Source organism: Strongyloides ratti (genome assembly GCF_001040885.1).
Source record: "Strongyloides ratti genome assembly S_ratti_ED321, chromosome : 1".
Lineage (NCBI taxonomy): Eukaryota > Metazoa > Nematoda > Chromadorea > Rhabditida > Strongyloididae > Strongyloides > Strongyloides ratti.
Genome location: NC_037307.1, coordinates 2,700,005 through 2,715,214, shown reverse-complemented (window position 1 = coordinate 2,715,214; position 15,210 = coordinate 2,700,005). Strand labels below are relative to the sequence as shown.

At 21.2% G+C, this 15,210-nt stretch overlaps 6 protein-coding genes across 6 annotated transcripts; 3 read left to right on the top strand and 3 right to left on the bottom strand.

The window, feature by feature from the left end:
• Positions 1 to 104: 104 nt before the first annotated feature.
• On the top strand, positions 105 to 994 carry SRAE_1000086000 (Protein FAM8A1; the record flags this gene model as incomplete). Its single annotated transcript, XM_024647745.1, has 2 exons — positions 105 to 529; positions 580 to 994. The coding sequence occupies 2 exons, from the start codon at positions 105 to 107 to the stop codon at positions 992 to 994; spliced, it is 840 nt and encodes a 279-aa protein (XP_024501792.1).
• Positions 995 to 3,625: 2,631 nt separating this feature from the next.
• On the bottom strand, positions 3,626 to 4,918 carry SRAE_1000085900 (Snapin/Pallidin/Snn1 family-containing protein; the record flags this gene model as incomplete). The annotated part of the gene is made up of 4 exons (XM_024647744.1): positions 3,626 to 3,828; positions 3,884 to 3,991; positions 4,119 to 4,198; positions 4,797 to 4,918. The coding sequence occupies 4 exons, from the start codon at positions 4,916 to 4,918 to the stop codon at positions 3,626 to 3,628; spliced, it is 513 nt and encodes a 170-aa protein (XP_024501791.1).
• A 508-nt stretch (positions 4,919 to 5,426) lies between these two features.
• Positions 5,427 to 7,872, top strand: SRAE_1000085800 (Glycerophosphocholine phosphodiesterase GPCPD1; the record flags this gene model as incomplete). The annotated part of the gene is made up of 4 exons (XM_024647743.1): positions 5,427 to 5,894; positions 5,961 to 6,029; positions 6,164 to 7,293; positions 7,368 to 7,872. The coding sequence occupies 4 exons, from the start codon at positions 5,427 to 5,429 to the stop codon at positions 7,870 to 7,872; spliced, it is 2,172 nt and encodes a 723-aa protein (XP_024501790.1).
• A 1,070-nt stretch (positions 7,873 to 8,942) lies between these two features.
• On the top strand, positions 8,943 to 11,033 carry SRAE_1000085700 (Gamma-glutamyltranspeptidase family-containing protein; the record flags this gene model as incomplete). The annotated part of the gene is made up of 2 exons (XM_024647742.1): positions 8,943 to 8,962; positions 9,131 to 11,033. The coding sequence occupies 2 exons, from the start codon at positions 8,943 to 8,945 to the stop codon at positions 11,031 to 11,033; spliced, it is 1,923 nt and encodes a 640-aa protein (XP_024501789.1).
• Positions 11,034 to 11,867: 834 nt separating this feature from the next.
• On the bottom strand, positions 11,868 to 12,837 carry SRAE_1000085600 (Nematode cuticle collagen, N-terminal domain and Collagen triple helix repeat-containing protein; the record flags this gene model as incomplete). Its single annotated transcript, XM_024647740.1, has 2 exons — positions 11,868 to 11,906; positions 11,950 to 12,837. 2 exons carry the CDS (start codon positions 12,835 to 12,837, stop codon positions 11,868 to 11,870), a joined length of 927 nt encoding a protein of 308 aa, XP_024501788.1.
• Positions 12,838 to 13,509: 672 nt separating this feature from the next.
• On the bottom strand, positions 13,510 to 14,162 carry SRAE_1000085500 (Hypothetical protein; the record flags this gene model as incomplete). The annotated part of the gene is made up of 3 exons (XM_024647739.1): positions 13,510 to 13,785; positions 13,834 to 13,889; positions 13,943 to 14,162. The coding sequence occupies 3 exons, from the start codon at positions 14,160 to 14,162 to the stop codon at positions 13,510 to 13,512; spliced, it is 552 nt and encodes a 183-aa protein (XP_024501787.1).
• Positions 14,163 to 15,210: the final 1,048 nt, after the last annotated feature.

Genomic DNA, 15,210 nt, shown 5'->3' with positions numbered 1-15,210 from the left:
GTTTCTTCGCTACAAACACGTATATATTCTTATTTTACACAATCGAATAAATAAAAAGTTAGAAAATAAAAATATTTTTCCTGTATTTTTTTTAATACTAAATTATGGAACCATACACTTCTTTTGTTTATAATAGAAAAAAAGATTATGGTTCAGCTAAAGAATTTGCTAAAGAAGTTTCAAAATGGATGTATGCTCAGAAGAAGGCTAATGAATATCAAAACACTGCTCATCAGATAGCTCATCAAAATGCTTATAATGCTATGATGAGAAATATTAATGCTAGTCAACAGGGTACAAGAAATATTTTTGGATTAGGACAAAATACAGTTAGCTTTAATATTCAAAGACAAAGGGATTCAAATTGGTTTAGAAGACATTTATGGAGGCTTGATAGTGATATTAGAGTAACAGAAAATGTACATGTTGCTAGTTATAGTAAAAGACTTTTGGCTGAAATATTAGATTTTTTTATATTTTTTTTTATTAAACTTAGTTTATTATTTATAATTGTTGAAATTGGATATTTGTATGTTTTAAAGATTTGTATTTCCATATATTTACAAAATTAATTAATAGGGATATAAAAGAATATGAAAAATTAATAACAGATGAAATAGATATTCAAAATATAGTGGATTTAACACAAGGATTGTTACCTGCAGATTTAATGCTTAAAGCTACATCTTCAATTGTTGAAGCAATATTAATTGCTTTTGGATTTAGTATTCTTCCAAAGGGATGTACACCTGGTAAATTTGTAATGGGTATTAAAATTATAGATTGTGTTTCTATACAACAAAATCAGGAAATAGCAGGTACATATACAGTAACAAGAACTGAGGGTGTTTCATTTGCAAAAGCTTTAGCAAGATCAATTATAAAGAATTTCACAATAAACTTTTTTTATCCAATTAGTTGTGCGGCTTATGTTTTTCCCTATAATCGAGCTGTATATGATGTAGCAACAAAAACTTTAGTTGTACAAATGTAAAATACTTTATACAATTACAGAAAACACATTAAAAAATGTAGTAATTAATTAATTGTAAAATACTTGGAAAAATTTCTAAAAATAGTAAACTCTACATAAATATTATTTATTATATCATTAAAAAACATTGATTTAAAAATTTATTTCTATAATTGCGATTCAATAAGCTTTTTTTAATTATATTTTTTTATTTGTAAATTGATTATTTATAGAATAATAATTTTTCTTCTAAAAAAGTTGTTATTAAATTTCTAATTTGTTAACTTATTGTTGTGGAAATTTACTATAAACAAGAATTATTTGTGTTATTTTAAATGAAGATTAAAATATTAAAATAAATTTTTTAATCAAATATAATGGTTTGTTTAACAAATAAATTTCATAACTTTATTTAAAATATTGATTATTTTGTCTTATAGTTTATTAGTCATAAATAATATAATTTAACAAAAAAAAAGTTATTTATAATTTGTCGTATGCAAATAGATTATTTAACAAATTTTTAAAATTATAATTTATCAAAATAGAAATGTTATTATATAAAAAAGAAAAAACTATCTTATTTAAATTAAATAAATATTATCAAAATTGTATTTTGTTTAAACCAAATTTTTTTACCCAAATAAATGAAAAAATTTCAATTTTGTTTTTCTACTAAAATAATTCTAAAAATTAATTTTGCATTATTCAAAAGAGGAAAAAATAATAAACAACTTACAATAATATTTATATAAAAGTTACAACTAATTCTCTGACATCAATGACCGAGCTTAATTTACGTTATTTAAATGTTTTTATTTTTATTTTATCACAATAAATACTTATTTTTTACATTAAAATATTAAGTAATTTGTATGAAAAGCAATTATATAAGTATGCGAATGGTGGGAAGTTTTGTTGAAATAATTATTATAGCAAGTAATGACAAAATTACTATGTTTCCAGTTATTAAATTTCTGATAAACTTTCATAGTACTTAAATATTTTATTTTTATATAACTTTTTTATTTTTCATTAAATTAAGATACTTTTAAATTAATTATTTACAAATTATTGTATAAAAATTTCATTTTCTTTCTTTTTTTTAAAAAAAAAATTTTTTTTTCTATTAATAATGTACTTCCAGTAGGTGTGAGATAATATTAAACTTATAATTTATACTTTGATGTAAATTTATAGGATATTAAAGGAAATAATTTATCAAAAAAATTTTTTTTATTAATTTTACCTATTTTTTTAAGTTAATTGTTAAGCTATTATTCAAATAAATAATTATATTATATAAAATACGTAAGTATTGAAATACATTATCTATAATATCTTGAAATTTATCAGAATAACTAATTAAACGTGTAGACATAAATTTGTACTTAAAAATACCTTTATAAGTTATTAATGAAGTAGAACCTTTGCAATCATCTAAAATTAATATGAATTAGTTGATTAAAATATTTTTTTTAACTTACGATTAAAATTTTTTTTAACATAACATCATACAAATATATTTTATCATTTCAAATATTATATATTATTAAATTATTTTTCATAATAATTTTTTTTTCTAAAAAATAGATAATATTTCTTTATCATTAGATACAAATGTCATATATTCAAATAGTGTTTCTGTTAATAAAAATGTACATTTATACTATTATCGTTAGCAGAAATATTTTTAAATGTTACTAAGAATTTTCATTAAAAAATATTATCTTTTTAGTATTTATTTTTAAATTAATTCAGAAACTCCAAAAATTATTTATTTTAAAGAATTTTTCAAGAGATAATCTCTGAATTAAATTTTAACATGAATCTAAATATTCTTATTTTTGAAAAAGTTATTAAGAATTTTTGAAATTAGATTCAAATGTTTTACATAACATATTTAAAACAATTTCAATACTTTTTCAATTTTTTAAATCCTACTTTATGAATTTAAATTTTTTGTCAGAAACCATTTATTAGAAATAAAAATTTTTCTAAAATAAATATTTTGATGTTTTAGGGGATTCATTATTATGTTTATTTTTTTTCTATGGTTTCATTATGATTTTAAATTTGTTTTCTAAATGATTTTTTCTTTAAAAATTTTTTTCTGAAAAGATATTTGAGATTTTTTTAATGAAATCAATGTTAATTACATTATTTAAGGATTTTATATAAATTTATATAATTATATGTATACTTTCAATGTGTTTTTAAAAATTAATTAAAAAAACTTTTATATTTAGATTATTATATGATTATTTCTAACATATACAAAATAAAATTATAGTCACTTTAATAGTCAATTTGATCCCCCAGAGGTTTTTGTCCTATATTAGCCAAAATTTCTTTTTTAAAAAAGCAATTTAAAAATGTCTTTTAACTTCTTGGTCATTTATTAAATTTGTGCAAAATTTCAATTAATGATCATTATCTAAATAAAATATATTCTTAGATTTCTTGAAATCATATCCATTTAAAGATTAAATTTTTTTTTTTAATAATTTGTTTATATATTAGTACATTAAAGATTATTATATAAATTTATATAAGATAAATCGTAAAACAAATGATATGAAAAAAAATTATTTTTTTTTATGAAATTATAAAATAAATATCATTGAAGTTTATATTCAAAAAAAAAGTTGTTCAAGAATTAGTGGTTAAGTTACATGCTTCTTTTGTTTGATAAGCTTCTTTTTGAATATTTCTTTGTAACTCACCAATACGTTCTTGAATTGAAATAAGTGTTGTTTGAACATTTAATATTCTAGCATTATTTTCTTCTAGTTTTCTTGCATAACTATCTAATTCAAATGGTCTATCTAATTTATCAGTTATTTCTTTTAAGTCTAAAAAATTTTATTATCATTAATTTTAAAATATTTTAATAATTAGTTAACTTACATGAAGATACTTCTTGAATTTTACTACTTAAATCTGTTTGACTTTTTCTTGTAAGTTTAACTTGTTCATCTAATTTAGCTATTAATGGTTGTACAAGATTCATGTTATCTTAAATTTTAATTATATTAAAAAATAAAAAAAAAAGTAAGATAAGAAAAATTTAACAATCATTTATTTTTTATTTGTTTATAGTATTTTCGCGTTGAGAATATATAATGTTTTATTATAAACTTGCCTTTTTCAATCTGAATAGCTGTAACTGTTCTACTTTCCATTTTCCGACTTTTTGAAGTTGAAAATATTATTATTAACAATCTAAAACAAGACAATATTTTAACTTTTTAATACAATGTAAAGTTAAAAGATTTTAAAATTATAGGAAAAAAAAAATAGATATATCTTTTTTAAAAGGGCGAATAACATATAAAATATAAAGAATAAAATTAGAACTCAGCTACATACTTACAATTTTCTTTAACACTACAAAGATAAACTAAATTGGCTTAGTTTATTGTGTTATATATGTCTATATAGTAAACATTATTCTTCCTTATATAATTTAATATCATTCTCAAAATACAAAAATTGTAATTCAATTCAAAAAATATTCTTTGAACATATACACTACTAAATTTATCTTAATATTGTAGTATTTTAAATTATAAACTTTTTTAAATTTGATAATTTCAAAAAAGATTGTTCAAAAATAAAGTTTGATAGAATCTTTTAGAAAAAAAAAATCACATGATGAAAGTTGTTATCTACGTAATATTTTAACAAAATACAACAGTATTTTTATTTTAGTGTGAAGTTAACTTATGTCAATAAAATTATTTCCTATAATCAGTGATTATATTTTAACTAAATTTAATTCCTCACTAAGTAGAAAATAAATATTATATTAAAAACTTACTTTTCATAGAGACAATTAGTAAAACAATATAGGATTAAAAATATAGATATAGTTATACAAATATATATAATAATCCATTCAATAATAGAAAATTTTTCAAATTTTAAATAAAAATTTGCCATAAGTTTTTGTACAACAAAAAAAAATTTTTTTTTTTATTTTACATTTACCTTTAATTATCAATTTAATATTTATTTTAAAAAAAAAATTTAATAATACACTAAATATATTTATAATAAAGATAAAAATAATAATATATGTGCATTTATTAATTTTGCTAAAAGAAATTATAAAAAAATATTATTATATTATTATATTATTTTTGTTATTTTAGTATTATAAAAAAAATAAATTACTTTTGTAAAAATAAATTTTAAAGAAAAAATTAACGGTTATTTGATAGATATACATTAGTAAATTATATTTTTTTTTATTATTTTTTTTCTATAATATTTTTATTTTATTTTATCAATTGAAATAAATAAAAAAAAAAATAAATTAAATAAATTAAAGATAAAAAATTAATAAAAAGTTGAATTCTAATTTTAGGTTTTATATATAATCATAATGGCGTCCTCATATACTATAAATTTTCGAGTACGTTATAAAAAAATTAAAAAATGGGAAAAAATGTTTGTTGTTGGATCAGTGGATCAATTAGGAAGATGGTTACCACAGAATGCCATTGAAATGTCTATTGATAAGGATGATCCATTTTTATGGATAACTAAAATTGAACTTGATAAAGATCAATTAAATGAAAAGATACGTTTTAGATATTTTACTGGTTATTATTTGTTATCAGAATGTAATAGTAATGGTAGAATTGTTATAGTTAGTTTATGGGAAAGTCATATTAGACCAAGAAGATTTAGTTTAAAATTAGATGAAATTAATGGTATAATTAATGTTAATGGTACTCATGAATTTGGTGTTCATGAAGGAAAATTACTAATAAACCATGGTTGGTTAGTTAATAAAGAACAATCTGAGATATATCTACGTCTCCATGGGGAAGCTTTAAAATTTTTTAAAGTACATCATAAAAATAAATCTTATTATATAAAAGTTACGCCTTTTGACTTAAGATATAAGGAAGTAAGTTAAATTTTTAAAAAAAATAAAATAATTAAAAATCCCGTCCTTTTATTAATTAATTTATAGGAATACAGTTATATGTCATCAGATAAATTAATCCCTTATTGGAGGCAAAGTTCTTTTTACGTTAAAATTGTAATTTTTTTTTTATTTGATATAATTTTTTTTTGATATGATTTTTTTTGTCTATATATAATTATTGTTTGTTAAATGAAGTTAGACGTTTCGTAAAATAACTACTATCGTTTCTCTAATTAAAATTTTTTTAGACAGATTCGATAGATGAAGAAAGTGTTTTACAAGATAATGATAAAGAAATATTACCACAATTTCCAACTTTTTCAAATACAGATGTAGCAATTATATCAAGTGATTCACCAGAATATAATGATCAACCAGTAAGTGGTTTACTTTTTAATAATAGGGATGATTATTTTGTCTTTCGTACCACAACATCCTCCGTTGATAATTTAGCTTTTCGCTTTGATTTTTTTATAAAAGCAGATAATATAGTAAATGCAATTCAAAAAAATCCTACACATCCAGGATATCATCGTTTAGCAACTGCCATTTGTATGCCTTCAAGTATAATTGGAACAATTGGTGATGTAATAGTTCCAATATTAGCTCCTAATCAAATTCCAATAGGTCAAATAACAATTGATTATCTTCTTATTAATCCAATAAATAATACAGATCAATATCAGTCAATGGAATTTACATATGCAAGATATTGGAAAAAAAGAAAAACTGTTGAAATTGGTCATAGGGGAATGGGAAATTCATATACAAAGAAGGCTGTAGCAAGAGAAAATACTGTATTTTCACTTGAAAAAGCATATAAAAATGGTGCTGATTTTGTAGAGTTTGATGTACAGTTAACAAAAGATAAAATTCCTATTGTTTATCATGATTTTCATGTTAAAGTACATGTTTCTAAAAAAAAATGTGATTATTTAAATGCTGAATCATTAACAAGAAACTCATCTTCATCATCAATAAATTCTTTAAGTGGATTAATGAAAAAAGATGATGATAGTAGTGAAATTGATTATCATGTATTAGCTATTAAAGATTTAAAGTTAAAACAATTAAGACTTTTACATGTAGAACATAAAGAATCAACAGCAGATGGTTCAACACAAGTTGTTGAGATGTGTGATGAAGATGAAGATAAACGCCCATTTCCAACATTAATTGATACATTAGAAAAAGTTAATACAGATGTGGGATTTAATATTGAAATAAAATATCCTTTATTATTAAAAGATGGTACTCATGAGTGTAAATATTATTTTGAAAGAAATGAATTTATTGATATTATTTTACAAGATATTTTTGATTATGCCAAAGAAAGAAGAATTGTTTTTTCATCTTTTGATCCTGATATGTGTACAATGTATGTTATTTTATTTTTTAATAATATTATTGATAAAAAAATTTTTCTTATTTTTTTTTTTATTATTATTACAGAATATCACAAAAACAAAATAAATATCCTGTATTATTTTTATGTGTTGGTGAGACAACAAGATATACACCTTTTGTAGATATAAGATCAACTACCTCTGATAATGGTGTTAATTTTGCCTATAGTTCAAAAATTCTTGGTGTAAATTTTCATAGTGAAGATTTATTACGAAATCCAGAACCAAAATATAGGGGTGATAATTTTGGATTAGTATCTTTTGTATGGGGTGATGATCTTAATAACAAAGAAAATGTTGATTATTTTAAGAATGTTTTAAATGTTGATGGTGTTATCTATGATAGAATTGGAGAAAATGAACCTAGGCAAAATGTATTTCTTGTTGCTAAAGAAGCCAGAAAAGCTTTATTATCAAGGAGTGGAACACCATGTGTATCGAAAAGGCATTCATTAAATACAGTTACAAATAATGAAGAACCACCAGAAATTGAGGATGTTATCAAATCAATGGAAATTATGATGAGACGGCAAAGTCAAAAAGAAAGATAGCAATTATTATGTAAAAAAAATATATATAAACAAATGTTTAATCTTTTTTTTTTCTTCACTTTATACATAAAATAATTTTCATGCATATTTTTTAAACTTTATAATTTATTGAAATATTTTTTTCTTGCATTTAAAACTTTAAATATTTTGTTAAAAAATAACAATTCTAAATATTATTTATCAAAATATTTTTGATTTATAACCTATACTCAATCTTTTCTTAAACTTTAACTTTTAACAATAATTTTTAAATAGTTTTAAAAAAATTTTTCTTTTTTATATTTTTTTATCATTTGAAAATATCAATTTCCCTAAAAAAAGATTCATTAATTTTTAAAATATACTTTTTAAAATAAATTAAAAAATAAATTAAAATAGTAACAAATCTAAATTTATTTACATTTAATAAATTAGATAAAGAATTCAAAATATATTTAATTATTTTTCTTTTTATTTGAAATATTTAATAAGTATATAATTTAATATTTAATAATTATTAACTATTTCTAAATATTAATTAAAAATTTATTTTTATCACATAATATAATGAAAGTATCATATTTATTGATACATTAAAATAAATAAAGTAACAATAAATATATTTATTTAATTATTTAGAATTTTATAATTAAACAAGAAAGTAAATATATTTAATAAAAATTTAAAAATATATTATTTATTTACAAATTATGATGTTGATTAAAGTATAAACTAGTTGATTAAAATAGATAATCTTTTTTGTATTTTTTTTATTATATATATATATAGACACGATATTACACTTTCTTTTCTCTATTATATATTGTTTAAAAGAAGATAAAAAAAAAAGTATTTGATATATACCAAAGATATTTTATTAACTAATATCAATGTTTTTAATACTATTTGATGATAAAGAAATTTTATTGATGTATATTTAAATGACAGTCATAAAAAAAAGTGTTCCTTTTTTTATTAATAAATTCTCACTTTAAAAGTCAACACAATCAATTTATAATTATTTCTCTTAATAATATATACATAAAAAAAATATTTAATCAATATTATCACAAATTGCTAGTTAATTTATAATGGTTGTTCTAATTTCTCGGTATGTAAACATTTTCTGGTAAAATTTTATTAAAGATATTGATAACGATATCAATATTTTTGTATGTATATAAGTTTTTTTTTTTTTGATAAATTAAACATATTATGGACAAAAATTTGATATTATTTTATAAATTTAATATTTTTTAACTATGTCTATAATTTCTAGAGCTGATGATGAACATGATCCATTAATTTCACGAGATTCAATTACTGGTGATGATGATGAAGAAGGAGGTACAAATAGAATTTTTACCTCATCAAAACAATTATTAATTGGAATTTTTATGACAATGATAATATTTTTTCTTCTTTTAACAACTGTCTTTTTTGGTGCATTATATTATAAATCATTAAAACCAGATAAATCTAAATTTCCTACCTTTCCAGAACCATCATTATCATTTTTGGGAAAATATAATAAGGCTGCCGTTGCTGCTGATAATGAAATATGTTCTGGTATAGGAAGAGATATATTATTAAAAGGTGGAAATGCTGTTGATTCAGCAATAGCAGCATTATTTTGTATTGGTATTATGGATACACACTCTGCTGGTATTGGTGGTGGTCATTTTTTTACCATATATAATGCAAAAGAAAAAAAATGTCATGTTATTGATAGTAGAGAGACAGCTCCCCTGACTGCAAATGAAACAATGTATGATAATAGATGGGATCAATCAAAAAATGGTTGGTTAGCTGTAGCTGTACCAGGTGAAATTCATGGAATGTATACTGCATATAAAAATTTTGGTTCAGGTAAAATTTTATGGAAAAATTTAGTTGATCCAACAATTGAATTATTAAAAGATGGATTTCCAACAAGTCATGCATTAGCTAGAGCATTACAAGATAATGAAGATTGGATAAAAATGGAACCAACAATGAGAGATTTTATCAATCCAGATACTGGTAAAATTTTTAAAGTTGGTGAACAAATAAAAACAAGAAAAAATTTATTAAAAACATTTGAAATGATTGCAAATGCCACAAATCCAATTGAAGTATTTTATAATAGTTCATTTACAGATAAATTAGTTGAAGAATTTAATGAAAATGGTGGAATTATTACAAAAGAAGATTTTGTTAATTATAAATCAATAATTCGTTCAGATTCTTCTGTTATCTATACATCATTAAAGAATAATAGATATATTTGTGGTCCACCACCACCATCTGGATCAGCTGTAGCACAGGCTATCTTAAATATTATGGATGGTTATACATTTGATTCTATATCAACATACAATGATTATACCAATTTATTTCATCATTTTATTGAATCAAGTAAATTTGCCTATGCAGCAAGATCATCATTAGGTGATATGGATTATCTAAAAAATGCCAGTTTTATTGCTAAAAATATAACATCAAAAGAATGGGCAAAAGATGTTAGAAGAAGGATAACTCATACAACACATGAAGATAAATATTATGGTGGAAATTTTGAAATTGTACCAGAAGATCATGGAACAACACATATATCTATAATTGATGTTGATGGAAATGCTGTATCAGTAACATCAACAATAAATTTAATATTAGGGGCAAAAGTTTCATCACCAAGTTCTGGTATTTTATGGAATTCAGAAATGGATGATTTTAGTTTACCAAATTATCCAAATTATTTTAAAATTCCACCTTCACCATCAAATTATATTAAAGGTGGTAAACGTCCAATGTCTTCAATGTCACCAATTATAATATTTAATAATGGTTCATCTTCAAAAAATTCTCAATCAACAGAAATTTTGGCTGTTGGTGGAGCAGGAGGATCAACAATAATATCTGGGGTAGCAAATGTTGCATTACATACAATGTGGATAAAAAATACCACTGTCAAGATGGCAATCGATTTTCCCAGAATACATAATCAATTAAGACCAAATGTAACAATGATTGAAAATCGAATGCCAAAAGAATTTATTGAAAAACTTGAAGAAAGAGGTCATAAATTTGAAAAAACAGAAAATATTACTGTAATTACTGCAGTCAAAAGAGAAGTTGATGGTAGTATAACGGCAAATAGTGATTTTAGAAAAGGTATTGAAAGTGAACCAGCTGGTTATTAAATATAATTTTTAATATATTATTGTTATTGTTAAATTTAGAAAAAAAATGAGTAAATATTTAAAATTTAATTTAATTTTTTATCTACAAACATTTACTTTAATTTTCCCTGGAGAAATTAATTTTATTGACAGCTTAATTTAAAAAAAATTTCTATGAATTTTAAAAATGTTGTTCATTGAAATTTATCATTAATTTTTATTATAAATATAACTAGTTAAAACGGCAAGAAATTGTTTTAAAAAATGTATTTTTTTTTTTAATTATTATTGTCATTTTCAATATTTTAAGAATAAATTTTTATTTAAAAAAAAATTTTTTTTTAAGTAAGATTAATGCTACGATAAATTAATTTATTATAATTTTTTTTTGAATAATGATAATAAATAATTTATAAAAATAACTAATGAATAATTAAGAAACTATTTTTTTATATAAATAAAATAATTTTTATGATGTCAAATACTTTTTTTGATAAAATTAATATTTTATCTTGAATAATTATATGCTCATGAATGAATTTGGAACATAAAATTTAACAATTACTGACCTGAAGAAAGGAATTCATTTAATTATTTAAAATGTTTATATTATAAATGATTTATGACATATTTATTATTAATTAACTATTTCTTTTATTTATTATTAATTTTTATTTAAATAAATAGAAAGATATTTTTTAATTATTTAAATATCTGTTAAATATATATAGTTCATTTTTAAAATGATATTTTATAAAGATAAATAAATTTTAAAACATTATCAATTAAAATAATTTATTCAAAGTTTAAATAATAATTTTGTTTTATAAATTTAATATAATTATTTTTTGATCGTTAATGTTTGACATTCTTTTCAGGACATGAACAATAACCCTAAAATGGTAAAAAAATTAATAATCATAAATATTTAACCTACTCCATCTTTTCCTGGTCTTCCTGGATGACCTACATCTCCTGCATTTCCTTGAGGTCCTTGTGGTCCAAGAGGTCCTTTAAGTCCTGGGATACCTTGAATACCTATTGGACCTGCTGATGCAGCAATACCTGGTGGACCTGGTGGTCCTCTTGGTCCTGGTTTTCCAATATGTCCTTTTGGTCCTTTGTGACCAATTAATTGATATTTATCAAGACCTTTATCTCCTGTTATTCCTGTTCTACCTTCATGTCCTTCAGGTCCAACTGGTCCTATATCACCTGGAACACCTTGGAATCCATCACGTCCTCTTATTCCATCCATACCAGGTGTTCCTGCTGGTCCTCTTGGTCCTACACGTCCTTGTTTTCCTGGTGCACCAATTTTACCCATAGGACAATGGAAACAACCCTGTAAATCAGATTGCCTACTTTGTAAATCATCAGGAGCATCTGCACCAGGAATACCTGGTTGTCCTGGAAAACCTGGTTCACCTTTCTTACCTGGTTCTCCCTTACATCCAGGTGGACCAGGTGGACATCTATTTTTAGGATTACACATACAACCACTTGTACCTGGAGCAGCAATTTCTGTTGGTATAGATGGTGGTGAAATAACATGATCAGATGCCTCAATTTTTGGAGATAATGTAGTATAAAAGGCATCCTTAATAAGTTCATATCCAGATTGACGTTTTACCTTATTACTTGATATCTCAACAATATCTTTCCAAATTTCATTGGTATTTTGACGGAAGAGGAGAATTTTTTCATCCAATTCATTCCATAAATTATTAACTTCATTATAAACACTTAACAAAGAAATAAAAAGTACTAAAAATGTTACTCCAGAAACACAAGTAGCTATAAATGTTGCAACAGTTATTTTCATTATTAGAAAGAACAAAAAATAAATTTAACTGTGATTATCAAGAAAAGTTTACCATTTAAATAGTCTTTAGTAAAAGTTTTTTTTACATTAGCAAATAATTTTAGAAACCATGTAGTTTTTAATTTATACAAGTTAGTACTTAAAAATACCGCCTATGCCCTAAAAGAATTTAGATCTTTGATACTACTTTTTAATATTAAAAAAGAATAAAACATTTTTTTTTTATTAAAATATTAATAGGAAGTATGTAATGGTGGTCAATTAAGAATATTGAAAAACATTAAATTAATTAATTAATCAAATTTTATATCTTACTTTGAGTACTCTTTTTGTTTGATCTACTTGTAAAAAAATATTTATGATTAATTATTCAAAGTTACATATTGTCTAAGATAGATTTTATAATAAAAAAAAAAAAAGTTATACGTTCCATTGACAAAGTAATAAATAGGGAAACAAGTAAAAAGTAATTAGTATTTCGATAAAATGATAAAATTATGAAATCGGTATAAAAAAATTATTTATGATTATTAGTTGATGATTTGAAAATCACATAGATAATTGTTGAAATATTTTTTGAATGTTAGAATGCTAAAATAAGAGAGATTATTGTAATATATGTAAGAAAAAAAATTATTTGGTTTATATTTGATTTAGAACATATAAATCATATTACCATGAATAATCTATATCAAAATCTATATCATAGTATGCTGGTACACCTCTCTTAAATCTATTTCCTCCAGAATATTCTGACCATGATTTTGTTAATGGAAAACCATAGTCATCAGTTAAATAATCTTCTGACATTCGTTTTTGTTTTTCTCTTCCTGTTGGAGATGATGACAATATAACAGTTTGACGAAGATTATTTAATGTTTTTAAGTATCTAGCTGCATTTTTAGCTTCATTATCTATCATAGCTATTAATTCTCTTGACATTGTAGGCTACAAAATATAGTAAAATAATTTTATAAAAAAAAAAGTATCACTTACATTTTGTCGGTCTGTTATTGCTTTAACTACTCCAATTAATCTTGGAGAATTAGAAGCTAAATAATTTAATTATTATTAGAAAAAAAATAAAGACTTAAATATATCTTACATCTTTCCTCAACAACAATTGGTATCCCATTTCCTGAATTATCTTCACCAGGAATAACCTTAGCAATTAATGTCTCAGAATCTGAACTATATGGAGATGGTGTAATAATTTCATTTTCACCATCAAGTGATGTCAAATAATATCCATTACTTGGAATAGAACAAAAATATAAAAAAGCAGTTATTATAAAAATATAAAATTTTTGTGTCATAGCATTCATAATAATCTTTAATAAAATATTCTAAAATAAGTAATTCATAAATTTATAATATTATTTATATAATAATATGATACAACAAATGAAACCATAATATAAAATTTCAAAAATTAACTATTATTATTATTCAACAATATCTTTAACACTAATTTATTAATTATTATTTAATTTTATAAATTATAATAATAATTAAGTATAATAATTTTGAAATAAAAAAAAACTCAATTTAAATCTTTATTGACTTTTTATTTTTTTACTAAGGTATTTTAAAATGGTTGTGAATTTAATTTTATTTTTACAATATTAATAATAATATTTATGCTTTTAAAAAACTACATTATTATGATATTTATATATCTAATATCATAACAAATTAAAGTAAATCATTCTAATATTTATCCATGGTTGAAAAAAAAAGAATTATATTAAATTGTTATTAACTAGATTATATTAAGAATAATTTTTAAAAAAAATTTAAAAAAAAAAGAAAATTAGTAAAAATTTGTTGTAAAAATATCTTTTTAAAACTTATTTGAAAATATAACAAAAATAATATTATTTATAGGATAAATTTTTAAGCAATGTGGGTTGCAAATAATATTAAAATACATTATTTAATTGTATTATTGTAATTATATAAATAAAGTAATAATGTTTATTTTCTGTAAAATGTTTCATATAATTTATATTATCTGTCAAAATTTTAAATTTACTAATTATTTATTAAATAAAATACATTATATATTTTATATTACTTTTTCTAATAAATAAATAAGAGGTTATATTAAAAGTCATGTCATGATAATGATTCAAAAGGGCATAAAACAAGAAATATATAATTTTTAGTAGAATGTTTATATAAAATTTTATGAAATTAGTTTAAAATGTTAGCGAGAGATATACTTTTATAATGTATCGTTAAAATTCTTTCAATATGTTAGATTAAAATGTGATTGTAAAAAAAAACATATGAAAATTTAATTCTATAAAAGTTAATATCCATTTCATTTTTCATTTGTCATATACATTATATAATTATTAAAACTTAATG